This window comes from Mus caroli, unplaced genomic scaffold (genome assembly GCF_978045245.1).
Source record: "Mus caroli unplaced genomic scaffold, Mus_caroli_1 scaffold_2, whole genome shotgun sequence".
NCBI classification, from domain to species: domain Eukaryota; kingdom Metazoa; phylum Chordata; class Mammalia; order Rodentia; family Muridae; genus Mus; species Mus caroli.
This window is the reverse complement of record NW_028227257.1, coordinates 49,797,168-49,823,738: the sequence shown is the minus strand read 5'-3', so window position 1 is coordinate 49,823,738 and position 26,571 is coordinate 49,797,168. Positions and strand designations below refer to the sequence as shown.

Below are 26,571 nucleotides of genomic sequence, written 5' to 3'. Positions count from 1 at the left end.
TTCAACTGTCTCTGTAAAGCTCTCCAGGTAAATCTCTCCGTCTCTCTCTCTCTGTCTTTCTCTCTCTCTCTCTCTCTCTCTCTCTCTCTCTGTCTCTCTCTCTCTCTCTCTCTCTCTCTCTCTGTCTCTCTCTCTCTCTCTCTCTCTCTCTCTCTCTGCACTGCTCCCTCTTATAACTTCTTCCTCTCTCTTCTCATGAGAGTGTATCCTATTCTATCAAATCTTTCTCTGATTTGTCACTTTGTCTGCCACTCAATTAGACATCATTTTTAAACACAGGTGCTTTCTTCTACAAACTAACTTTAGCTTTATTGTTTGGGATTAAAGGTGTGTACTAAAGGGTCTGTCTGTATTCCAGCCAGACGGATTAAAGGTGTGTGCTAAGGCTGAACTAGAAACAGGTTTTTCCAGTAAACAATACAATCTCAGGGTTCACAGTGTGATCAAATATCCTGCAGCATTCCCCACCCCCCTTTTTTTTTTATTTGAGCTAAAAATTGTACCCAGTTTAACTTCTACAACAGAAACAATATCAATCCCATGAATCTAGCAGCCTGCATGTCCTTATGAAGATCTGTTGGTAGGATGATGCTTCATCACTGCAGCCCTGATCATCTGCCTTCAGCAGCAGTTCACTTCAGCAGCAAGGTTTTCGGTCTGCCAGTCTGATGAGCAATCTGTCCTTTTCCATTCAGCTTGTTGAGCTGTCCCTATGCAAGGGGGATCTGCTTTCCTTGTTGTCTGAGTTGCAGTCTTTCTTTGTCTCTTTCTTCCTTGTGCCTTTCATGTGGAAGCTGCTCATACTTAGATTGGATCTTTATCAATTTTGATAGGACCTGTAGTCTTTCATCACTTGTGGAAATACAGAAAGAAAAAAAAAAAAACAAAACTCGTCCCCAATGTAATACATTCTCTGACTGACTTCCATTCTGATGTTAAAACATCTTTAAAGTATACAAGTTGATCTAATTCAGCAGGGTTTTTTCTATAGTCTAGTGTCTTTTAGCTGATCTTATTCCCCCTTTCTGTTTATCAAGGTGAAATTAGATCTTTATGAGTCCATACATAAACTAGACACACCAGAACTAAACTAAACTAAAAACAGGTTTTTTTCCAGTAAACAACAGAATATCGAGGTTCACAGTGTGATCAAATATCATACAATAGAGGACTCAGTTTGGCTGTACATGTGCCTGATGGAGACATCTTGGTACCAAGAATATGTGACAGAATATGTTCCTTTTGAGGTGGACAGGAAGCAGGGGGCAGGGGTGGGGAATAGAAGAAGGAATGTACTATACGACAGTGTACATGGGTATACATGTAACACAGCCTATTCCTCATCTCCCTCCAAGCTTTGGTGGTCTCTTGCTTGTAACAATCGACTGTCACAACAGGTTTTCCTAAACTATCAAAAGTCACTGTAGACTGTTGGGTCCCAGGTACTCAGTCGGCCACTCTATATACCCAAACAAATAGATCTCAAATAGATAAAGGATGAGGGTTCTGGGATGGAGGTCAGATTCATCATTCTGACACCTAGAGTGGCTCTACCAACTGAAGACTTATCCTCAATGCTACCTTCCCAAGGAAGTCTCGTTTGTCACTCTTTAGTCTGCCCCTCTGTCATTGTCCTTTCAGCTCCTGTGCCCCTAACAGCATGTATGGCTAAATAGTAATTAGCCAAGTGTGGACTCAACTCAGGTGATGTCCCTGCTCATTTGGAACATAATGACAAATTATTGTTTATTTCTCATGTTTTGAGTGCTCTAAATGAGGAGATGTTGTCCTCATGACCACTCCTGTGACATCATTATCCCCATCCTGTTTGTATTGGGGGTGGGGAACATTGGTTTGTTTTGATTTGGTTTGTAGACCAGGCTGGCTCACACTCACAGAGATCTGCCTACCTCTACTGAGATTCTAGGCCTAGTATCACGAGGCCTTTAAGCACTGTTGATAACAAAAACCAATAGCCTGTCATGAACAGATGGATGCGCACTGGCAGGATGAAGCAGGTGGAAGGCAGTCAGGTACAGAGGAGGCTGCCTCAGAGGCTTGGCCTAACTCACTTCTCTCTTCTTCCTGCTCAGGGGTCAGAATCACCAAGGTCGACTGGCAGCATTCGGAAAATGGTGCTGCCCACCACACCCAAGATTACCCTTGCCCTGAGCTGGTGGTTCGAAGAGGCCAGTTATTCAGTCTCACCCTGGATCTGAGTAGAGTCCTGGACAGCGAGGAGGCCCTCATTTTCACCGTGGAGACAGGTGAGTGGCCTTGCCAGAAGCCCTGGTGGCCCACAGACTACCGATTTTATGACCAGTAACTGGAGATCCTTTAGTCAGTAGCCTGAGCTTTAGGAAAAAGTGAGTCTCTGGGAAGTGGGGTGAATCCTGAGGGCCTCTGATAACAGTCTCTAGGGGAAAGGTAGAAAACGTCACCTGCCTATAGCAGCCAGTTGGGTGGGGTGACCTTGCTGGAGCCCTGTGCATAGGAAGGAATCCGGGGCTCATTGTGAGCATGGAGAATAGTCAGGCGCTTTTGCAATCCAAATTCGCCTTTGCTTTTCCAGCCAGATAAAAGGCCAGCTGCTACGTCCTCCTCTGCCCAAGGGATGGCTGGGAGCCAGGGCAGCTAAGAGGTGCCCACTCTGTCCCAGAGCTTCCTGAGTTTGACCAGTCCCTCCTTTTACTGTCTCCCAGCATTTGGAAGATGAAGTCTGGGCTTCTAGACCTATAGCTTTTCTCTTCTCTAAATGAACACTTTTAAGAGGCAGAGAGTCTCTTGATCCCTTCTCCTTCCTGCCAGGACCCCACGCATCCGAGGCTCTCCACACCAAAGCCATATTCCAGACAGCAGAGCTAGAAATAGGGGACACTTGGACAGCTGCAAAAGAGGATCAGACAGAGAATACAATCACCGTCAGCCTCTCGAGTCCTTCCAACGCAGTCATTGGCCGATACCTGCTGAGTGCCAGGCCCTCTTCCCGCAGGAAACACAGTGATCGAAAGCTGGGCCAGTTTATTCTCCTGTTCAATCCCTGGTGCCCAGGTAGGAACTGCCACGTCTGAGACCGAGGGTCCCCTGGAAGCCATCCTCAGAGCCAGGTTCACCTGTGGTTGGGCAGGCAGGGGGTGGGGAGTGGAGGCTTGGGGGGATAGGAAGACAAAAGCCAAACCAAGGGCTGGGATCAGGCAGAGGTCCCCAGAGTCAGACATGACAATAGAGTCATTGGAGAGAGGTAGGAAGCTGGAGGTTTCTGATGTAAGAGGCCAGTCAGGGGTTGAGAAAAGTGGAGAGGCTCAAGGGTGGGTTATGGCAATAGCAGCGATGGTGGGGTGTTCAGTCAGGTCTACTAACCTGCATCCCTCAATTTCCACCCTTGCGAGGTGGGAATAACAGGACTAACCTTGTAGATGTGGCAGAAATTTGTTTGGCTGGCACTGCAACATACAAGTCACATCACAAGGCCTCAGCAAGAGGCAGCTATAATCAGGACTTTATTAATGTTCAGAAAATACAAGGCTGCCACTGGCATCAAGGTGGAACATCAGACATACCAGGATTCAAGGGATTAGGCCCTGCTTGGTGGAAAAACTATCCAGAAAAAAAGAGAGGCATGGAGCCAGTAAGCCCCCTGACCTGTCCAGACCAGGTCAGCCCCCAGGCTCTGCCATATTGCTAAGCTCCTCCCAGGACAGTAAGAACACATAGGTCTGCTGACTGCTTTTCAGAGGACGATGTGTTTCTGGACTCAGAGGAAGAGAGGCAGGAGTACGTGCTTAACGACAGTGGCGTCATCTTCCGAGGCGTGGAGAAGCACATCCGAGCCCAGGGCTGGAACTACGGGCAGGTCTTCAGGGGCACAACCAGACGGGTTGGACCAGGGCTGGGGTGTCAGGAGCACAACCAGACCGGGTGGACCAGGGCTAGGGTATCGGGGCACAATCAGATGGGATGGACTGGGGCTGGGGTGTGGTGAAGGCAGCCTAGGAGACTACTGTCTGCCCACCTCTTCCTAGGAAAGGCAACCTGGGCCAACTCTTAAGGCAAGCAAATCCATTCATTCATTCACTCAGCTACCATCCCCCTGTGCCAAGGCCTGTCCTGGACTATTAGAAGGGAGGAGCTACATTAGATACAGTTTGGAAGTAGAAGTCAGTTCTGTGTCGAAATATAAATAGCTTCAGCCAGTGATTGTCAAGCATGAGCATGCATCAGAGTCACTGGAGGTCTAAGATTGCAGGACACATGGAAGCAGGCCTAGAAACCTATGCTTTAAACAAGTACCCAGGTCATGCTGACACTGCAGGACTAGGACTCTGTTTTGAGAGCCCCTCCACTATCTGTAAAGAACTGGTTCTATATCCACTGCAGGCACCAAAACCCGCAGATTCTCAAGTCCCTTCTCTAGGAGAGAAAGATTTTTGTGGAGCCTGAACACTTGTATGTGCTCAGGTCTCTCTAACTCACTCCTAATACCTAAAGCAGTAGGAGTGCTAGACCCCTGTACTGCATTGTCCAAGGAATGACAAGGAAAAGTTAGATATATATTCAGTTCAGACACAAGGATAGGCAGCTCAAGAGAAGGTGAAAGGATTCACATCTGGCATGATAGATTGTAGGTTCAGGTCCCTGTTGGAGTTAGGGAAGACCTTAATGGGGGAGGGGAGCAGCCCAAGCAACTATGGGTAGAAATCAAGGGAGTGTAGACTCTCCTAAAGGACTCTGCCTGCCTAGGCTCCAGGTGACACCTGGGACTTGACTGTTCACCTAAGAACAGGCTGAGGCTCAAAAGCATTAAGGGCCCCAGGACTGACCTGCAGCAATACCTTGGAAGTTTAGAACCCATCTAAAGAGTCAGCACCCTTAGCTACACTTCTACACCACAGGAGCCCAGGGCTGTTAAACCTTCCAGATTCTCAGAGGAAGTTTGCATGGAAAATCTTAGTTGTTAAGTGTCATCAGCTGATCCAAGCGCGCATAAAACATGTAGAAGCATGCAGCGTGTGTCAGTAAGATGGATATGTGGCTCAAGAACTATCATGGGAGTCATGGGAAAGTTAAAGGTTCCAGGATGAGCCTTTGAAGAAGAAATTTAATATCCCCAGGGGGAGTTGGTGCAAACTGATATAGACGTGTGCAACAGATCAGGTGGGGTTGGGGGAGGGCCTGGAGAGACTCTGCCTCTGAGTACAGCTTCTCTGGGAGCAGTTTGAAGAGGACATCCTGAACATCTGCCTCTCCATCCTGGACCGAAGTCCTAGTCACCAGGAGGACCCAGCCACTGATGTGTCCCACCGCCATGACCCAGTCTATGTCACCAGGATCATCAGTGCCATGGTAAGGAGGCCATTACCATCCTCACAGCCCGCCTTCAAAGACCCCCCAAACCAGTCTCAGCACCACACCCTAAGAGTCTCACTCAGTCTCACCTCTTGCTCTCTTCATTGCTGCATAACTAACCATGCCCAAACTCTGCTATCAAACACCCCGTGTTACAGCCAGTTCTGTAGGCCAAGAGTTTGGCAGGACACCATGGGAATGGCTTGCCCCCAGCTCCTGGATGCTTCGGCTTGGGGTTCCCGAATGGCTGCAGAGGACCAGTGTGGTTAGGTGTTATCTTAAGCCTTTGACTCTGGCAGTTGGTAGCTCGTTGTTTCCTGCTCATCCCATGCCTGCTGGATTTCCCAGACCTCACTCAGGCCACCAGGCTGGAGGGGACTAGAAACTGGGACTAGCCAATAATCTCACTTCTAGGATCAAAGCAATAAATCAAAGACATTTCTGACAAAAGGGTATGAGCCCAGATCCCACATCTCCAGGGAAGGAGCACCCACTTTAACTGATCATAAGCTGGAGGCCATATGCCACAAAAGGCAGGAAGAAAGCCTACTATTTGGATTATATTTTATTTTTTAATTAAAATATAATTACATCACTATACCTTTTCTCTTTTGACCCTCTGATGCCTCCCTTGTTCCCTCTCAAAATCATTGCCTCATTATTCCCCATTGTTATTGGTGTGTGAGTATGTGTGTGTGTGTGTGTATATACAATGCCTAGATATATAATATATAAATACAGCCTGCTTAATCTGCTTAGTGTTGCTTGTGTGTATATGATCTCAGGGCTGACCACGTGGTACTGGATAACAAATCAGGGAGCTTATCCCTAGGGAAGACTCTCTTACTCACAGTTGTCTGGAGTTCTTTGTCTTAGGTGGGCCCCATGTGATTTCTCCCTTACATGCTAGCATGTCTATGGCTGTTGTACTAGTTTAGACAGCCATTCTGTTGAGGAATCAGAGGTGACACTTCCAGGTCATGTCTAGGAGATACAGTCTCACAGCAGATTTCCTGGGCCTCTGAGAGAGCCTATGACCATACAAGTTCAAGGTCATGGTTGGGGATTTGGGATTCTAAAAGTAAAGCTGTATTTCTTAGATGGTGTACTGTCTAGTTTTGTGTCAACTTGACACAAGCTGGGGTTATCACAGAGAAAGGAGCTTCAGTTTGGGGAAACGCCTCCACGAGATCCAGCTGTAAGGCATTTTCTCAATTAGTGATCAAGGGGGGAGGTCCCCTTGTGGGTGGTACCATCTCTGGGCTGGTAGTCTTGGGTTCTATAAGAGAGCAGGCTGAGCAAGCCAGGGGAAGCAAGCCAGTAAAGAACATCCCTCCATGGCCTCTGCATCAGCTCCTGTTTTCTGACCTGCTTGAGTTCCAGTCCTGACTTCCTTTGGTGATGAACAGCAGTGTGGAAATGTAAGCTGAATAAACCCTTTCCTCCCCAACTTGCTTCTTGGTCATGATGTTTGTGCAGGAATAGAAACCCTGACTGAGACAAGTGGTCTTAGATCCCCAGGACTTTAGAATGATGATGGAGGCTAGAGAGTGAACACCAGTGAAGAATCCCAGACCTGGCATATGGCAGCCCAGTGACAGCCACACAAGCTGCAAGTCTAAGTCCCGGACTCATAGGCCACCCCTTTGCTAATAGAGTGGACCAGGTCCCTTAATCTCTGGATTTCACTTTTTTTTCCTCTGAAAAAAAAAAATCAGGAGGATAAAGGGCTTTATATTGCAGACTTAAAACAAGTTAACCCTCTAGACATAAAATTCTCAGGAGAGTGCTTCATACACAGTAGTGTTCAACAGGCACCTGACTGCAGCTATGGTTACAGTACCGCTAATGATCCCAAATTTAACTAACATACACATATTTAAAGCACGAAATATTTGCAAGTCATAGATGACTTTTGACAACAGACTATCCAAATTGAAGATAATTGAAAATTATAAATAATGTAAAAAGTAGTCTTTTTTAGTTTGGGGAGACAGGAGGTGTTTAGATCAAGTCCCAGGCCTCTTGCATGCTAATCATGTGATCTTCACTCACACACACACACACACACACACACACACACAAACACATTTGATATTTTAAGAAATCAGAGTGCCCTAATTTTCAGGCAACTTAAAGGCAAAGAGTGACCCCATTGGCTTGGGATTCCAAAGCTTGAAGATGAGGTTACAATGAAAGGAGATGCCTGGGGATGCCTGAGGATGCCTGAGGATGCCTGAAGATGCCTGGGGATGCCTGGGGATGCCTGCCTGAGGATGCCTGCCTGAGGATGCCTGCCTGGGGATGCCTGGGGATGCCTGCCTGGGGATGCCTGCCTGAGGATGCCTGCCTGGGGATGCCTGGGGATGCCTGCCTGGGGATGCCTGCCTGAGGATGCCTGCCTGGGGATGCCTGGGGATGCCTGCCTGGGGATGCCTGCCTGGGGATGCCTGCCTGGGGATGCCTGCCTGGGGATGCCTGCCTGGGGATACCTGCCTGGGGATGACTGGGGATGCCTGACTTAAACCTTCTCTGCTCAGGTGAACAGCAACAATGACCGAGGTGTGGTACAAGGCCAGTGGCAGGGCAAATATGGAGGTGGCACCAACCCACTGAACTGGCGTGGCAGTGTGGCCATCCTGCAGAAGTGGTTCAAGGGCAGGTACAAGCCAGTCAAATATGGCCAGTGCTGGGTCTTCGCTGGAGTCATGTGCACAGGTATGGAAGGAAAAGCTTCCTATCAGCACACATACACACCTTAAATTTGCATGGGTTTACATAGATTTGAATATTTTATAATCAGTTTTCATTGATGAAGAGGAAATAGAAATCTGGTTAAGGAAGAGAGAAACCAAACAGTTCGTTTATTTGGCATTTCGGTCTTTTGTTTGGCATAAATCCTCTCCCTGCCTCTGTCAGGGTGTCAAGGGTCAATCCCTGTGTTCCTCAGATTCCCTCAGAAAGGTACATAGCATTGTCCTGTGGACCCTGAGCCTGCCTACCAAGACAAGGGTGACAGTAGCATCCACGGAAGCCCTCTGAGAGAGTGCAGAGGACTTGGTGGTCCTGAGGGAGGACCTCCACAGTGGAGAGACTAGGGGCTGAGGCCAGACAGGCAGAGCAGCCTGCAGCAGGTTCTCCACTCCACAGTCCTCAGGTGCCTGGGGATCGCAACCAGGGTGGTGTCCAACTTCAACTCAGCCCACGACACGGATGGCAATCTGAGTGTGGACAAATATGTGGACTCTTACGGCCGAACACTGGAGGACCTGACAGAAGACAGCATGTGGTAGGTCCCAGGCCACTGAGAATTGGGACTGGGAGCTGCCTGGCCCAGGGTTAAGGGCTCAATCCCTTACTCCTGTCCTTACACAGACATTTCTTCCTGATGTTGTCACCTCCCTTTAGCTCCCAGACAGTTACCAATGTATTTTTCTGTGAGAATGGCCTTCCCAAGGGAGTTTCACTGCCCCTTAACCCCAGCTTAGCAAAGCAGGAGTCTGGTTTCCCTCTGATGTTGCTTCTGTGTGACCCTGTGCAAGTGACACCACCTCTCCTAATCTCATGACCTCACCGTGAACATAGGAAGATGAACATAGTCAAGATGGCCTCACCAGGGCCCACTCGGTGACTGCACAGCTGCACCCTACCCACCCTCCCACCTACCAGGCCCCAGATAAACACACTAAGAAATTCCTGTTTCCCAGCCTTTGTATATACTGTTCCCCCTACCCAGACGACTGTTCACTTCAGTCTTTCTCTGGCTAATTCATCTGCATATAGGCCTTGTGTTAGTTATCATTTACCTAGAGTAGGTTTCCAGCAGCCATTCTCTGGTACAAGCCCCTAATTTTCTGCACAGAGTTTATTATAACGTTTGAGGTTCCCTATCTGTTTCCTTCATTAAAATGGATGGACACACATATATACACAAGGCTATACACAGAGTTACACACATATTCACAAACAGAAAAACACACACATAAATACACAGAGATATACATATACACACATACATATGTGTAAACATGCAAAACAAAACATACAGCAACATACAAGTAGGAAGATGCATAAACATTAAAAAGTCACAAATATTCAAGGATACAAACACAAACACATATGCACATCCACATATACTTAGATGTACATACATATACTACACACATGTACACATATGTAAAGACACACAACACAATTGCTACTATGACATCCTACCTTTTAGCTTGGCATGGAAGCACATGATAGGTTGTGATTCTAGCACTCAAGGGGCTCAGCCTGGCCTACACAAGGAACTACAGACCAGCCTGGCCTACATTAGCCAGAGAGTGTGAGCCGCATGAGGCAAGATCTTTGACCTTACCCGCAGGTGTATTTCTTTCATTTTTGAAAGCAGGTTGTTCATATGTGGCACACATATATCCACACACAAATGTGACAGTGTCCATCAGAAGACCAGATGAATAAGCGGTTCATGAGGTGAAACTGGCCTACAATAGAGACTTCCCTTCTCAGGGCTTCTGTATGTTCATAGCTGCCTTCTTGCTCGTGTGTCTCTGGCAGGAACTTCCACGTCTGGAATGAGAGCTGGTTTGCACGACAGGACCTGGGCCCATCCTATGATGGCTGGCAGGTTCTGGATGCCACGCCCCAAGAGGAGAGCGAAGGTAGGGATCATCGGGTGGACCCAGCCCTGCTTGGCAGAACACTGCTCATGATATCCCTCCCGCCCAGGTATGTTCCAGTGTGGCCCTGCCTCAGTCACTGCCATCCGTGAGGGTGATGTGCATCTAGCCCATGATGGCCCCTTCGTCTTTGCCGAGGTCAATGCAGACTACATCACCTGGCTATGGCACGAGGACAAGAGGCGGGAGCGTGTATACTCGGACACCAAGAAGATTGGCAGGTGCATCAGTACCAAGGCCGTGGGGAGTGACTCTCGTGTGGACATTACAGGCCTCTACAAGTATCCAGAAGGTGAGGGCCTTTATCAGCCTCCCCATGGTGGTCTATGGGACACAGATAGTCCGTGGAAAGTCTGAGGCCAGATCCTCTCCAGATGTGAGGTTGGCGACAGTCGCTTTGGTTCAGCATCATTTGTGCTACCTTCCCCGCCTGCTGCGCCTCTCTTCTGGGTTAGGTTCCCATGTATGAGTTGTGTTTCCTCGAGGTATGTACAGAGAGTGATCTCAGGGACAGTAACAGGTGCTAGAGATGGCACAAGCAGGAGACAGAGACTAGGCCCGGTGACACTAGATTCTGTCACCTCTCAGGCCTCTACCACAGCCTAGGCCCTAGTTTATGGAAGAACCTGTGTTTGTTGGGGAACAAAAACAAGACAGATGGAGGTTTTTTCATTGCTGCCTCCAACACTGCACCCTGAAGGTCTCCTTTTCCCATAGGGAGGCAGACCCCTGGAAAGGGTGGTAATTTGGCCCATATGCCCAGCCATGTCTGCATGTTAAGACAAGCTCCCAAGTGATTAAGATCTGCTTCAAACTGGAATCAGTTTGTCTCTGCTGCTCCCTGAACACAAACCAGAGCAGTGACACTAGTAGGTTACAGGAAGGTGGGTGAGTCTGTTCCAGAGTCTCTTCGGAGCTGCTGTGTCCACAGAGCATGCCCTTCAAGTACTGCCCCTGCCCAGATAGTCTGAGGCCCCATATATCGAGTGAGACTGCCACGGGGTCACTGCCCTCTGTGGTAGGGAGCTCGATGTCTACCAACCATTCTGCTGTTGAAAACACCCCAAACCTCGGCTCCGTTCTCTCCAGCATCCATATCCCACAGACATCAGCATCACCTTGGTTACCATCTCTGCTGGGATCACCACCCTTTGTCCTCTTCCTGGTCCATCAGGGTAGGCTGGTGGGCAAGAAGAGCTCATCTGCCATCTGCACAGACTTTCTGGGATTCAAAATGTGGAACCCTGGGATTTATTTGTTTGTTTTTTATTACTTGTTTTTGTCCTGAGTTGGCCCTGGCCCAAAACCAGCATCCCATTATATGATGGCAGTAACAAGTCCTCTTGGCACCCAGCTGCCAGAGATGCTGAAAAATCTGATTTTGTGTGTGTCTGTGAAATTTCCTGATCTGATGTGATAACAACTACTGTGATGTATACTTAAATAGAGAAGCGAACATGGATGGACATTTGGCAAAGGGCTCCCTACGACTCTTGGGCTTCTGGTCTGAGCCCTCCGAGAGCTGTGGGAATTTAAGGTGGTGACAGTGGGTTTCCCAGAGCAACAGAGCCTGGACCTGGGTTGGAAAAGAGTGTACTGCCTATTCCTAATGTGACGGCGCCCTGCAGGGTCCCGGAAGGAGAGGCAGGTGTACAGCAAAGCTGTGAAGAAACTGCTCAGCGTGGAAGCCTGGGGGAGGAGGCGGCGGATCCGCAGGGCCAGCGTGCGCGGTGTCTGGCGCGAGGACCTCCTGGAACCGGTCACCAAACCCAGCATCACCGGCAAGTTCAAAGTGCTGGAGCCGCCGGTGCTCGGCCAGGACCTGAAGCTAGCTCTGTGCTTGACCAACCTCACCGCCAGGGCCCAGCGGGTCCGAGTCAATGTAAGTGGCGCCACCATCCTCTATACCCGCAAGCCTGTGGCAGAGATCCTGCGTGAATCCCACACCGTGAAGCTGGGGCCACTAGAAGGTAAGATCAGAGGGCTCTAGTGGGTTCTGACCAAATACCTCCTTTTCCAGATTGGCTGGGAGGTGAGCAGCAGTGAGGGGGGATTCCCAGATTTACATTCATCCCCAAGAAGGCCAGCCCTAAGCTTTATGGTCAGTGCTTGCCACTTGTACCCACTTTACAGATAGGAAAGCCAAAGGTCAGAGGAGGAAATCGTGGTCATGTGACTCACTGTATTATGATGGCAATATAAGTGACAGGTGGCAAACTGGCCTTGAGGGTGAGGTGACTTATACCCTAGTCATCACAACTAACGTGATTATTTACAGACCAAATAAGCACATGGAGGGAACATGTCACTGTGCCCAGGATATGCTCTGTGTCACTCTTCTAACATCCACAGGCATCCCAGGTACCAGCAATGGCCCCATCCTTTGGAGAAGTAAACCCACACTCAGAGTTCAAATTCTCACCCGGTACATGTGTGGCAAGCATGACCCAAACCCAGGCAGCCTGGCTTAGAGGCCCTCGGGGGACTGGGGGACTTGGGGGTTAGGGTTCCAGGCCCAGGACACAGCCAGGGCCCAGCACCTCAGCACTCAGCTGTTTGTCTGCAGGCAGCACCGTGGATGGCTCATCCCACGCTAGTGATGTTCTCTTGATGGGGCATTTGTCTAAGAGCCACACTTGACATTTCACTGCGAAATGCCATCATGGCCCTGGGCCTTCTGAAGATTTTTAATAATTTTAATTTTAACTGGCCTCATTGATTTTTTTCTTTTCTTTTGTTTTTATTTTTATACCTTTGGATTTTTTGTGTGTTTGTTTTTGTATTGGTTTTTGTTTGTTGTTGTTAATTGGACAGGGATGTTCTTCGTGAGCCTTGAACACCTCATTCTTCTTGTGTGGTTTGGATCCCATTTGCTTACTCTTCCATCCTTTCCCTAATTGCCTCTCTCCTCATGGTATCTGTCTCTACCTGACTCTTCACACATATGGTCCCTCTCTGTCTCCCTAGCTATACAGCACTGCTCTCTCCGTCTCTGGATGCCTCCCATTTCTGTCTCTGTCCCCACATCTTCCCTTAATATGTGCATTTTGTGTGTCTATGAGTATCATGTGTCAGTCCCTGTCTCTTCTCTCGCATGCTGTCTAAATTCTAAGGAAACAGCTATACACAGTTAATTACTGTCACCCCCTGGAGCAGCTCCTGGCCCACGAACCTTGTGGGCTTAGACGGGCATAAAAAGCCATGAAGGGTGCCACACAGCTTTAGCTCTAACTGTCATTTCTGTTCACAAAATCTAAATCACAAAATAACACTTTGTAATAGAATAAATTAGCATCTCCTGGCTTTTAGCATTTTTCATGTTCAAAATAATACATATTCATTAAAGAACTTAAAAAGCAAAAGAGAAAAATAGCCTCTTATCTCACCCCTACCTCCGGACTGCTGGCAGGTTCTCCTTCTAAATGTGCACTGCCTGTTTGCCTTTTGAAAAGCATAGCCCTAATTAAATATTGCCATGCTGTGCACCCTTCATATTAAATTATAGCTCGTTTTATAAGCTCTTCATAGATATCACTTTACTTGGTTTAAATTTTTAGATAGATTCAAGGTGTTTCCCCCTGACCAAAGAACCAGCACTAGGTTTGGTTGATAGTCAATACTGACATTTATTTATTTGTTTATTTATTTATTTATTTATTTATTTATTTATTTATTTATTTTAGCTTTAATGTTCATTGGTTTCTATTCTGATTAGTATTATTCCCTTTATCTTTCTTTTGTGCTGTTCTCTTTTTGTTATTTTGTCTTTTTTTTTTTTTTTTCCAGAGCTGAGGACCGAACCCAGGGCCTTGCGCTTGCTAGGCAAGCGCTCTACCACTGAGCTAAATCCCCAACCCCGCTGTTCTCTTTTTGTATGATTTCTTTGCTCTTTCTTTTGTTGGCTGGCTGGTTGCTTGGCTGGTTGGCTGGTAGGTTGGCTGGTAGGTTGGCTGGTAGGTTGGCTGGTAGGTAGGTTGGTTGGTTGGTTGGTTGGTTGGTTGGTTGGTTGGTTAGTTAGTTGACTGGCTGGTTGGTTGGTCGGTTGGTTAATTGGCTGGCTGGCTAGCTGGCTGGTTGCTTGGCTGGTTGGCTGGTAGGTAGGTAGGTTGGTTGGTTGGTTAGTTGATTGGCTGGTTGGTTGGTCGGTTGATTAATTTTCTGGCTGGCTGGCTGGCTGGCTGGCTGGCTGGCTGGCTGGCTGGCTGGCTGGCTGTTTGGCTGCTTGGTCCCTTGGTTGCTTGGTTGTTGTAATGCTACAGATTGAATGTGGGGCTTTTTGCTTTGCAGAAACTTCACTCTGAGCACCATCCCTGCCCCTCCACTCTTTCATTTTATTTTGAGATAGAGTATCACTGGTTTGCTCAGGCTAGCCTTGAGTGAACCTATAGGCCTAACAGGATTTTGAACTTGTGGTCCTCCTACTTCAGCCCACCAAGCAGCTAAGATTACAGACCCATACCATCAGGCCCAGCTCTTTTTATTCCTTTTCTTTTTTTCCTAGCAAAAATTAGCTTTAATTTTTCTTGTTTCCTATGGACACTTAGATTAATTTTAAATCTGCCCCTTTTAATGACTGAATAATAAAAACACTCTCCTCAGCACTACTTTTGACATTCCTCACAAAGTATTTTCATTTTCATTTTGTTCAAAATATTTAAAATATATATCTTGATATTTTTTCCTTTGGCCAGTGTTCTTTTAGAAGAGTACTGAGCTAGGCATGGTGGAGCAAACATATAATTCTAGTGGTCAGGAGGCTTAAGCAGGAAGAGCATAAATAAGTTCAAAGCCAGCCTGAGTTAAATAGCAAGACTTTTTTTAAGTAGTAAATCCTTTATTCTCTTAGCATTTTAGATTTTCCAGTTCTCTTTGTTGTTGTTTTCTGTTAGATTTCCCATGATCTGAGGGCACACACTGCATTTTCTCTATTTTATACAGTTATTAATGTTATTGATGGCAAAGAATATGATCGTCTCTGTGAATGTTCTATGTGAGCTTGAGAAAAAAGTGTATCTGCTGTGTTGGATGAATATTCAATAACTGTCTATGACTTCCAGCTGACTGAGGTGCTGTGGAGAACCACGACTTAGGGGGAAAACCTCAGCATTTCTTAACTGTGAGTGGAGTCCATGACTTAGGGGGGCTGCACACTGTGAGGGACCACCTTCCTTGGGAGTCTGGACTGGTGCCAATGTTCTGCCCAAACACATCACTGGTGGCATATGTTTTTTCTCCAATATGGAGCTCAGGGATTTGCATTCCAGTGAGTTTCCAGTTGATTCTGATAATGCTGGTCCCAGGATCACTCTTGGAGAGCCATGACCTATGACTGAAATAAGTAATGATAAATGTAAAGTATTTGGCATAATGCCTACTATCTAGTGAACATATGTTCATTAGATGTTACTGTGATTAAGTTGGACATAATAGCTATAACATCTTTACAGGGTCGGTTCTAAGGATTGTATTAGTTTATCCCTGAAAGTGCTTCCAGGCCCCAGTACATCTTGGTCAAATAAAAATTTGTTTTCAGAAGTATTATTGTTGTTGTACTAAAGATTCTTCTAGTAGTGACCCAGTGAATTAAGGTAGCCCAGAAAACATGTGTTTTTGTGTAGCTCAGAGTTATCTACAATAGTGTGCTTTCTGTTTTAATGAGTGAATTTATTAAGTAAGCAATAGAGAGGAGAGAGAGAAACAGAGACAGAGACAGAACTGGACATTCAAAAAATCCCAGCAAAGGAGCTGGAGAGATGGCTCAGCAGTTAAGACCAGTGGCTGCTCTCCCTGAGGACCCAGGTTCCATTTCCAGTACCCACATGGTAGCTCATACTGGTCTGTAGCTCAGGGGATCTGATGCCATCTGTCCTCAGCCAGCACCAGGCATGCAAGTGGTGCAAACACCCATAAATATTACACAGTAAATAAAACTTGAAAAAATGTTTTAAACATTCAGCAGAAATCAGCTGGCCAAGCCCCTTTAAGGCGGCCAGCTAGAATACCCAGTCAAGAGAGTCTAGAGCAGAGTAGTGTCCCCTCTGGTGAGGGGTCCAAGGGCAAGAACAAATAGCAGCAGATAGAGACACCATCACCAACTCTGCAGCTCCCAGCATCCAGCAGAAACCAACTGGGGAAGCTGAGGCTACAAGAGGAGTGCCCAACTGAACTTTCTTTCCATGGCTGAGTGTCCCATGATTGAACGTGTGGCTTCTCTTTCCCACTTCAGGCTCCTTCAGATTGCATGATAAACAATGGAAATTGTCTGTTGGAAATGGTTTGCCTTCTAACTCTTCTCAAAGACACAGTGTCTCTTGGGCTATTTTGCTGTTCTCTCTGCTCCCTGTCACAGAGTAGGGATCGGTCCACCCATCCCCAGACCTTGAAGGGCACTTTGAGACAAACATGTTTGAGTTTGAAATGGGGAAGGGGACAAACAAGTTTCAAGAGCCAGCTTCTTAGTGAGCTGTCAAGCAACACATGACAATTTATCAAAATAATGTACCTTGTAATATATATACATATATATATATATATATATATATATATATATATATATATATATATCAACCTCCTGGCATATAGGAGCAACATGCTATATGCAAAGCTCTGGGCTAGTGGGAACATGTCAGGATCTTCCCTAGGTAAAAGCTCCAATGCTTCTGGGGCCAGCCATAAAGGAAAAATAGAGCAGCTGGGCTGTATATGTAAGCATGTGTGCACACACATGAGATATATAGTGGTCAAGATAATCCAAATAGAACCAAGAGCTGGCTACGATGTATAGTGAGCTGAACAAGAAGAGGATGCCTAAGGTGTGTGTGGTTGGTGAAGGAGAGAGACAGAAGATCCAGACCATGGAAATTAAAGTTTGAGAGGATTGGCAAGGAAGATCAGTGATGTCTGTCCACAGCTGGTGGGGCTGACTAAAGCCAACCATTCATGGTCAAGCAATATTTGAAGACATTACAAGGGTGCTGTCCCTCATGAGCTTGGAAGCTGAAGGCCATTGTTTGATCTTGATCTTCTCTGGACCTGTTACATAAGAAGCATTCAATAAAGAGTAAATAAATTCCAAGTGGGATGGAGAGATGGTGTATCAAGCATTTCCATCTTGGATAAATATGAAGTTTGTGCAGATGTCTGGGTACTCTTTGAGAGACTCATGGTACTGACTGGCCTGGATTTGAATCCAGTTGAATGTGGGGTCTTTCTTGCTGTGTGCCTTTAGGTAAGTCAATACCTTCTCAGAGCCTTGAGTTTAGCACCCTCAACTGCTCTACCTTTCAGAGAAGAAGATCCCAGTCACAATATCTTACTCTCAGTACAAAGGAGACCTGACAGAAGACAAGAAGATCCTGTTGGCTGCCATGTGCCTTGTCAATAAGGGTGAGAAGCTCCTGGTGGAGAAGGACATTACCCTGGAGGACTTCATCACCATCAAGGTAACTCCTATTCACATCTAACACCCTGTTGCTGGCAGAACTGGTGGAGGGCATCCAAACCTGGGGTCTGAGCCTTGGGCACCAGCTTCATTTTTCAAGGGTCGGGATGATTGTGGCAGTCTAACAGGGTGTGCGGATGCAGAGGTGGATATGGCTAAACCCACATTCTCTGGTCCAGCCAGAATCCATGGGCTACAGGGGGGTGGGAATGAGGATGCTGGGTAATTTGTGGGTGCTGCTTCTCCAGGTGCTGGGGCCAGCAGTGGTAGGAGTGACAGTCACTGTGGAAGTCTTGGTGATCAACCCCCTCTCGGAGAGTGTGAAGGACTGTGTGCTGATGGTAGAGGGCAGTGGCCTTCTCCAAGGACAGCTAAGTATTGAGTAAGTGATGGGCTGTTGGTTTACAGGGCTAGGCCAGGCCAAGAAAAAGGTACTAAGAAGATAGCAGGAGGGACTCTGGGCTTCAGGGACACACCTACTGCCAACATCAGCCTTTGGCCATGTCACCCTTACTTCACTTACATAGCAGGTCTGTCCTTCATGCGTACAACTACTGTTTCCAGCCTTTACCCACTTACTTCATGTTTGCTTGCTGCCTTTGTCTGTTTTCTTTATTTATATATAAGGGCATTGTGCCTGCATGTATGACTATGTGCCATGTTTGTGCCTAGTCTCCAGAGAGTCCAGAAGAAAGAATCAGGATCCCATTGATCTGGAATTCCATTTTGTTGTGAGCAGTCACATCAGTGCTGGGAATCAAGCCCATGTTCTCTAGAAAGCAGCTGGTGCTCTTAGACTCTGAGCCAAATCTGCATTTCCCACTGCTGTCCTTTATTGATTCATTACCCACTCTCTAATTCATATTTTCACTCCTTAGTTATACATTTCCTCAGCTCAGTTTTAACAGGTCCATCCATCTAGCCAACCATTGTTAAATTTGCTCCTTCATTGATCTACACATTCATTTATGCATTCATTTACTCCACTCATACAGCCCTTGGTCATATTGATCTGTGCTCTGAGTGATATGGACTTGTTAAGGGCACTAAGATAGCTGTTCCCATGAGAAGAGCATGAGGGGTGAGTCTCATGGTCTCTTCACCTTGGGTGAAGTTGGGATGGGGTGAAGGAGAAGTTCTAGTGTCACTGACATTTGGGCTGGTCCCTAAATGATAATGTGAGGAGATTTTCTGGCTTGGAGAAGGAAGACAGGGTTCCCAGGCTACGCAAAGGGAAGGCCTCCTTAATAAGAGCATCCTGGTTCTGGGCCCCTGTTGTGTTGGGAAAAGTAAGGGTGGCAAGATGGAAGAAATGTTACAGCTAAAGCCGAGGAGGGAGGTGAGAGGTGTGCTCAGGGCCAGTGAGGGAGGACACTAAGGTGGCTGTGGGGGAGGAGTGTGCATGATAAATGGAGGGTAAAGCTGGAAGTGTTGATTCTAGGGATCTGGGGTACACAGCCTGACAAGTTAGACTCAGGGAAAGAGGACTGACTGATGCCCTTTTCCCCTGCTCTTGTCTTCAGGGTGCCCAGCTTGCAGCCTCAGGAGAAGGCCTTGATTCAATTCAACATAACCCCTTCCAAGAGTGGTCCCAGGCAGCTGCAGGTGGACCTTGTCAGCTCACAGTTCCCAGACATCAAGGGCTTTGTGATCATCCACGTGGCTACAGCCAAGTGATGGGCCACGAGGAACTGGGGAGGACTTTGTCCATCTGTCTGTTTCTCCCATATAAGAGACAGGGGTCTCAGGTTGGTCCTGCTTCTGTCTTTGGCCTCCATGAGCTTAGGCAAGGTCCTTCCCAGTGCATTGATGAAGGTGCTGAACTCAGTAACCCTTCACCCTCAAGACAAGTGACTGATGTAAGAGCAGGGGACCCTCCAACTCTTGTCTCCCTTCTGCTGGGAGAGTGGCATGTCCCAGATTTCTGAGAGCCCTGGCCCAAGACCTCGGCCAGCTCAGCCCAGGTAACTCACCGTTTCTTGCTTTTCTATCATCTCTTCAAATGTCCTGACCACATTTGGACCCAAGAATTCTCCAAGCCAGAGCATCCCCATTATAGAGGAGCCTTTCTGAAGCCATAAGACAAAGCAGAAGCAAGGTTGAGAATCAAGTGATTCACCCAAGTGGTCCCCCAAACTCATGTTCTTTAAAAAGCACTGGATTTTAAGCAACAGGAGATTCCTCCCTATGTGGAAACACTGACTCTGGATTTGGGTGGTGGAGCTAAAACTGCCTGAGAACAGCTGAAGAAGACAAAGGAGTTCTCCCCCAAACTGGGCAGCATGGATAGACTCCAGCTCTGGCCATCCTGGAGTTCACAGGACTGCCCCAGATCACTCAGCCACTCCTTCTTGGAACTAGAATGGCTTGCACTGGGCCGATCCTACACTTGGAGTCAAAGCAGGACATGGATGCCTGGAATCAGGACCAGAGTGGACACAACAAGGCCGTGAAGAATATGCCACTAGATATGAAATTCAGCACTGAAATTTCTAGACAGGCATTAAAATTAAGCTACAGTTTAAGAACATTGAACAACACAAGAGGTGCATCTGCAACTCAGTGCCTCTTGGATACAAATGACGGTGAGGGAACTGCAGAGATGGCTCAGCAGTTAAGAGTACTTTCTGGTCTTCTAGAGGGGTTGAGTTTGGTTCCCAGCACCGGTGTCAGACAGCTCACATCCTATAACTCCAACTCCAGGGCTCCAACACTTTTGGTCTCTGTGGGCACCCACACTTACCTGCTGCACATACACCCTCCTCCCAAACACATGCAATTAAAATAAAATAAATCCTTTTTTAAATACAGATGAGAATAATTTACGTTGAAAGTCAAGCAGACACATGGTATTTGCTCCTGATTCTTGTGGTACCTCCTGATTCTTGTGGTACCTCCTGATTCTTGTGGTACCTCCTGATTCTTGTGGTACCTCCACACAGGTACTTCTCTGACAACTCTACAAAATGTAAGATGAGACTTAGAAACCAGACGAGTAGATGTTTCAATAAGCTTGAAACAAGAGAATTGCCACGAGTTCAAGGCCCAACCTGGCCTACATAATGGGTTCCAGGCCAAACTGAGCCACAATATGTTGACTGATGGGCAACTTGGGGTCCATACTGGTAGAGGTCAAGGGAGCAGGAGTGAACAGGGAACAGCCTAGCCCTGCTGAAGGCTCTGTGACTGCCCAGGGCAGGGGGTGGGGGGAGCACACACAGCCCTGGAAGTAAACTCAGCAGAACAGTGCTTGTATTCCAAAGACCGCCTGCCAGGTAGCTGTTTCCCATGTGACTCTCTTCCCTTGGTGCTTTCCAGCTGACCTGAGATAGAGCTTTAATGGGCCAAAGCGGCCCCTCAAGATGTTCTAGCCCTGGACTGGCCACGCTAAGACTTTACATGAGACTCAGGCTTTCTGCTTCCTTTAAGTCACTCCATCCCCTGAAGATCTTCTCCTTCCACACACCCAAGCCCCCTCCCTTCTGAAAGCTTTACTGCAGAGGTGGCTAAGCCAATGTCAAGGCCCAGACTAAGTTTTTTAGGCTTTACAAGCCAAGAGGCCTCTGTTGGAGCTCTTCAACTTTGATTCAAAAGCATTGAAGTTGACATAGTGCACAAACATAATCATAACAAACATTTAAAACAGGCTGCACTCGGGAGAGTGGGCCCTGCACCTTGCCTAGACAGGATGGGAGAGTAGGCCCTGGTGGCAGGGGCACAGATAAGCCAGCCCCAAGGGCATGAGATTGGGAGAGCTGGCCCTGCCACTCACCTGCTGTGAGGTGTCATGGTGGGGAGAACACTGCCCTCTCCCTGCCCACCTGAGGCTGATAGGAGAGCTGGGCCCAGGTCAGGGTATGAGAATATGAGGGCTAGCCTCACCCCTCTCCAGCTGCAGCACTCCAGAGAACAGACCTTGCTTCAGACTCCAGAGCGCAGACTGGGCAGCAAGAACAGTAGAGCTGTCTCTGGTCACATGGGTGCTGCTGAGCCAGCCTCAAGGACAGGAGAGCTGACCCTGCCCCTTTCTGGCTGCAGCATTGGGTGAGCTGGCCAGGAAAGTGCTTGGAGACCTTGCCTTGGTGGTGCTGGTGTGGGAGAGAGGGTGACTGACCAACTCAGCTACCACCCAGGCCCAGATCCAGGGCTTTGAGTTGGCCCACCTCAGCATCTACCTCATCTATGAACTGCTGGAGCACGTGACAGGACTGGTCCAGCTGATCCAAAGCTGCAGGATCTCCATGACACAGGGCAACATCAGGAGATCTGAGAGAAATCCCAGAGAGGATCCAGTATTGATAGCAGAAGCCAGAGGCCTTGAACCAGACCAATGAATGACTCATTGCAGTGAACATTTGCAAGTAAAGATATATGGACAAAATGGTATATGTGGCCACACTATGACACACTACAGCTTCTACAATGAGATTTTTTTATGCTTTGTTTTGTTTGTTGTTCTTTATTTTCTTTTTGAGGGGAGGTTTCAAGAGCAGGGGGAGAGTATGAAGGGACCAGGAGATGAGTGGGTGGGACTGGGGTACATGAAGTGAAACTCACAAAGAATCAATACAAAATTAGAAAGGAAAAAAAAAAAAAACCCAGCCTGCTGGTCAAGTCTACCCAAGGTTAGAGTTGGCTAAGCCTTCCACAGAACAGCAAGTTAATTCAAATGCTAGGATCCGGCTCAAACCAGGGCTAAGGTTAATAAACTCCCAGCTTGTGTAAGTGATTCTAAATTGAACCATGATTCAATCTTGGTCTGGATCATAGCCCTAATATTAAACCAAATCCTAACCCTTGTTCCCAAACCAAGCCCTGGCTAGAACCAAACTGAATCCATATTAACACTGCCCCCTTGGACCAACTCTCCATAGACAACTCTGATGCCAGATTATATATAGTTCCCACTTCACACAAGGATCTGATTCTAACCTCTTGATTGAATCCTGATCCTAGACTGAGCCCTAGACTCAGTGAGATCTGGTTCTGGGCTTTGAGCTGTTCTCTCCAAATCAGAGCTTCAAACTGGGACCCACGCCTGCTGTCCCAGTCATTGGGTGTCTTGGCTGTCTTCCTGGACCAAGTCTCTAAGCATTACCTTCCTTTCTCTTGAAGGACATGGGGCAGAAATACTGAAGGAACATGCTGCTTCCCCTGCCTGCCGCCATCCTTCTCATTGAGAGAAGCCATGTCTGCAGTGTAGTCCTCACAGAGTGGCTTAGTCAGGGCTTCTATTGCTGTGATAAACACCATGAGCAAAGTGACATGGGGACCAAGTGTTTATTTCAGGCCACAGTTCCACATCGCGGCCCATCAGAGAGGAAAGTCAAAGCTGAAATTGAAAGAGAACAAGAACCTGGGGGTAGGAAATAAAGCAGAGAACGTGAAGGAGTGCTGCTTACTCGCTCTCACGGCTTGCTCAGCCCAGGACCACTGGCCCATGGATGGCACTGTCTACAGTGAGCTGAGCTCTTCCACATCAATCATCAATCAAGGGAATGTCCCACAGACTCCTCCCAGAGCAGTCTGATGGAGGCAACTCCTCACGACTCTCTCTTCCAGGTATATCTAGGATTACAGTAAACCAACCAGCATACAGAACATCTCAGCAGGCCTGTCTCTTCTGTCAGATGGATCCCCTTCTCTGATATATGTCCCCAAAGAGAGAGAAAGTATAAAAATACCAGCCCTGGGCAGGAAGTCACCTGCCACTCAGTGCAAGGGACACCCCTCCACAGCAGGAGTCACTGCACAGCAGTGGAAGAGTTCTCCTGGATCTTCAACAAGTCATCCTCCAGCTCAGCTGCTGGGGTTGAGCTTCCCAGGAAGCCACCCAAAGGCGGAGTTTAGCATACAAGATGCTGAGATCCTGACTAAGGAGTAGCCTGGGGTCCAACACATGGCCAGGGTTGGGAGAGCTAGGCTGAGCAGATGGAGGAGTTAAACCCTGATGGAGGTCCTGTGACATCCCTGGGTAATAGCTCCCTATGCCTCACCTCAGGTAGCTCCAGAGCTGGAATGGCTGTAGGAATGACCAGGTTGACTGGCAGGGCTGTGCTCCTCTGCTGGACTCCATCACTGATTTGTCTAGAAACATGGTGCTGAGCAGGAGAGAGCTCTACAAATGGGATGTCCCTAAATAGACAACTGCATCAACTGTCAGTGCTACCTACCGGCAAGCAATCAGCCCCACTGAAAGGGGTCTAGGCTGTATCCGGTCCCCACACTGCATGCTATGTAAATCAAAGGACAAGACAGTGGCGTATGTCCCTCATACACTCTCTAGCCAGTGGAGACAGGTGTCCAATCAGGACATTTTCCACAGTATGGCACACAAAGTGAGAAGTAAAAGTTAATGCATAAACAAATCACTGAGTAAATCAACTAATTGAATTTAGTGCTGAATGTCGAAAAGAGGACAACAGTGACAGCCTCTCTCTGACTGTGACAGCCCTATTTTTAGAGAGAAGAGCCAGAGAAAGACGCTCTGAGAAAGCTGGGGTCTCAATTATGATAAAAGTAGTGATTGAACTAGTGCACATGCTGGGAGCAACTTCAGGATCCTTACAAATGTTCATCCTTCCTGCACAGCAGCTCTATAGAGAAGGCCCTATTGTTCTCTCTTTACAAATGAGGAGAGACAAAGTCAGGTAGAAAACGGCTGTCACTTGCACAGAATCACACAGCACCTATGATAGCTAATGCTGTGTTTTAAATTTAAATTACTGTATTTAAGAGATCCATAAAACAAAAATGCCTCTACCTGTAAGCCCCACGTGCCAAGGACAAATGACTTCCTAGAGTGCTGGGGGCTGTTGTTCATGTAAGATAACAAGCCAGTGTTTTGCTTCTATCAACAAGCTTGGTTGCCCCCAAGGCACAGGATGTATGCTTCATCACACGTGGGCAAGATGTCAGGATGAGTGCTTGTCTCTGATTTCACAAAGGCAGAAAGTATTAAGCCTAGTGAGTTTTGCCTTTATAACCCTGACTAATGTATTCCGGCATCATATTCTGAGCATGTGTTTCAGGTATGAACCCAGCCAGTATCCATGGTCCTGGCCGTATTTAATAAAGCCTCTTATTTGTTAAACAATTTATTAATTGTCAGATTAGTGAATCTCTGAGCAACCCCAGACCCATAACACATCTAAAAAGCAGTCTGCGGTACCAGAAGGTTGCTTCACGTGAAGAGCCAGCTGTACAAAGATCTAGGAAACCCTGTTCCAGGCAGAGGAAAGGTTAGGGTTTGCCTTAGTTTCCGGTTATGATAACAAAAATACCAGAGATAACCAATACAGAGAGAGAGAAAGGGAGAGGGAGAGGAGAGGGAGAGGGAGATTTGAGGCTGGACAGATAACTCAGTGGTTAAGCTCAGTCTGCTTATCACCTAGAGGGTCTTGGTACGATTCCCAGCACCTACACAGTGGCTTACAAGTAACTGTAACTCCAGTTCCAAAGGATCAATACTTTCCTGTGACTTCCACAAGGAATAGGCATGCACATGGTACACAGGCATACATGCAGTCAAAACCCCCATACACATAAGACAAAGAACAGGAGACACTTATCTTGCTGGTGTTTTTGGTGATTTCCCTTCATGCTCATTTGGCCTCACTGATCTTGGGCCCATGCCAAGCCAGTACATCATGGGAGGGAGCCCATGGAGGAGCAAAATTCCTTATCCGTGGTGCCCAGAAAGTAGAAAGGTGGTAAGAAGAGAGACCAGGGTCTCATCCACTTTGAAGGTCTTCCAGATTTCCAACAAAACCCCACACCTTAAAAGCTCTAGTACCCCCAATGATGTTGTGGCAGGCTCACACAGGGCTCTCTGGATAGCAAGGACATTTCCCCCAGAATGACTCTATCATCCAATCCTTAATTAATAACCAGTTTCCTTTTACAGACAAACTGTTATCTGCCTACCCACCAGATACACAATTAACATGATATTTTCTTCCTCAGCCATCCAAAGCAGACCAAGATGTGCTCCTAAGCAAACCATTGCAGGTGTAATGTTTGCTATCCACTCTATGCAGACATCCCCTGCTGGGGTTCCGCTCCTCTGTTAGAATTACTCCTACAGGTCTATCTCCACATAGTGCCTGCTGCCACAGATCCACCTGAGACAGTGCCATCTCCTGAGACCTACAGACAACAAATCCACCTTCCTCCAAAAACCTCATTTGACTGAAGACTCCCGAGACACACACTGAACCCCACAAAGGACAGATTTGGGACCTTCCAGCTACAGATAAACTCTCTTGCCAAAGCCAAATGGCTGCTGAACTTTGGGGAAAGTTACATGATAGTGAGGAAACCATAATGTCTATCTAGATTAATTAATTGCTGTTCAAAATGGATGTTATTACCCTCAAATTGTACTAGCCATGGAACAACTGATTGATTGTTGCCTTCTCAACTCACTCTCTTGCCTTCTCAACCCTTACCCTTAACCCTCCTTACTACTCTGGCTTTGTTCTGCTACTTCTCTAGGCTGTATGTTTTCTTCTGATACTTCCACCCACTCTAAATTTTCACAACAAATGACACAGTCACACAGTGACACCCCCCCCTTTTCTTATAAAAGCAGACAGGGGAGATGTGGGGCATTGGGCTATACACAGACAGCCTGGTTTCCAGTTGAGGCTAGATGTTGAACCCCAGGACCCGGTGGTGATAATTCACCTACATGGGATGGAAGGAGTTCTCTCATGTCTCCTGGGACCCTGGCTCCTGTTGAAGTTACCACCCCCTCAGCCCCCCCCCCACAAGAGAACATGGTTAGTAGTCACATAGGCAATGTCCCAAGCTTCTGACCTTCAGGCTAAACTCCTCTCCAGTTACCTAGCAACAGTACAATAAAGTAGCCCACTATAAGAGAGGCTGTTTGGCCCCTCCTCACTCTCTCACTCCTCTCCTCTCCTCTCTTGCTCTTATTCTCTTTTCTCCTCTTCTCTCCTCTCCTCTCTCTGCTCTCTTTGTCTTCTCCTCTCCTCTCTCCTCTTTTCCGCTCTCTCCCTCTTATTCTCTAGCCTTTCTTCTCTCTCTCTCTCTCTCTCTCTCTCTCTCTCTCTCTCTCTCTCTCTCTCCTTTCCCTCT

At 47.3% G+C, this 26,571-nt stretch overlaps 1 protein-coding gene across 1 annotated transcript in view; it reads left to right on the top strand.

Moving 5' to 3' along the window:
- Window positions 1–19,146, top strand: part of Tgm6 (transglutaminase 6) — a 32,238-nt gene extending 13,092 nt beyond the window's left edge. The window contains exons 4-15 of the mRNA XM_085828237.1: window positions 2,094–2,267; window positions 2,809–3,051; window positions 3,735–3,853; window positions 5,215–5,343; window positions 7,887–8,064; window positions 8,497–8,635; window positions 9,907–10,010; window positions 10,078–10,320; window positions 11,657–11,998; window positions 17,316–17,470; window positions 17,718–17,851; window positions 18,993–19,146. Coding sequence (XP_085684363.1) covers window positions 2,094–2,267; window positions 2,809–3,051; window positions 3,735–3,853; window positions 5,215–5,343; window positions 7,887–8,064; window positions 8,497–8,635; window positions 9,907–10,010; window positions 10,078–10,320; window positions 11,657–11,998; window positions 17,316–17,470; window positions 17,718–17,851; window positions 18,993–19,146 — 2,114 coding nt within the window. The remainder of the gene's footprint in view (window positions 1–2,093; window positions 2,268–2,808; window positions 3,052–3,734; window positions 3,854–5,214; window positions 5,344–7,886; window positions 8,065–8,496; window positions 8,636–9,906; window positions 10,011–10,077; window positions 10,321–11,656; window positions 11,999–17,315; window positions 17,471–17,717; window positions 17,852–18,992) is intronic.
- The last annotated feature ends 7,425 nt before the right edge of the window (window positions 19,147–26,571 follow it).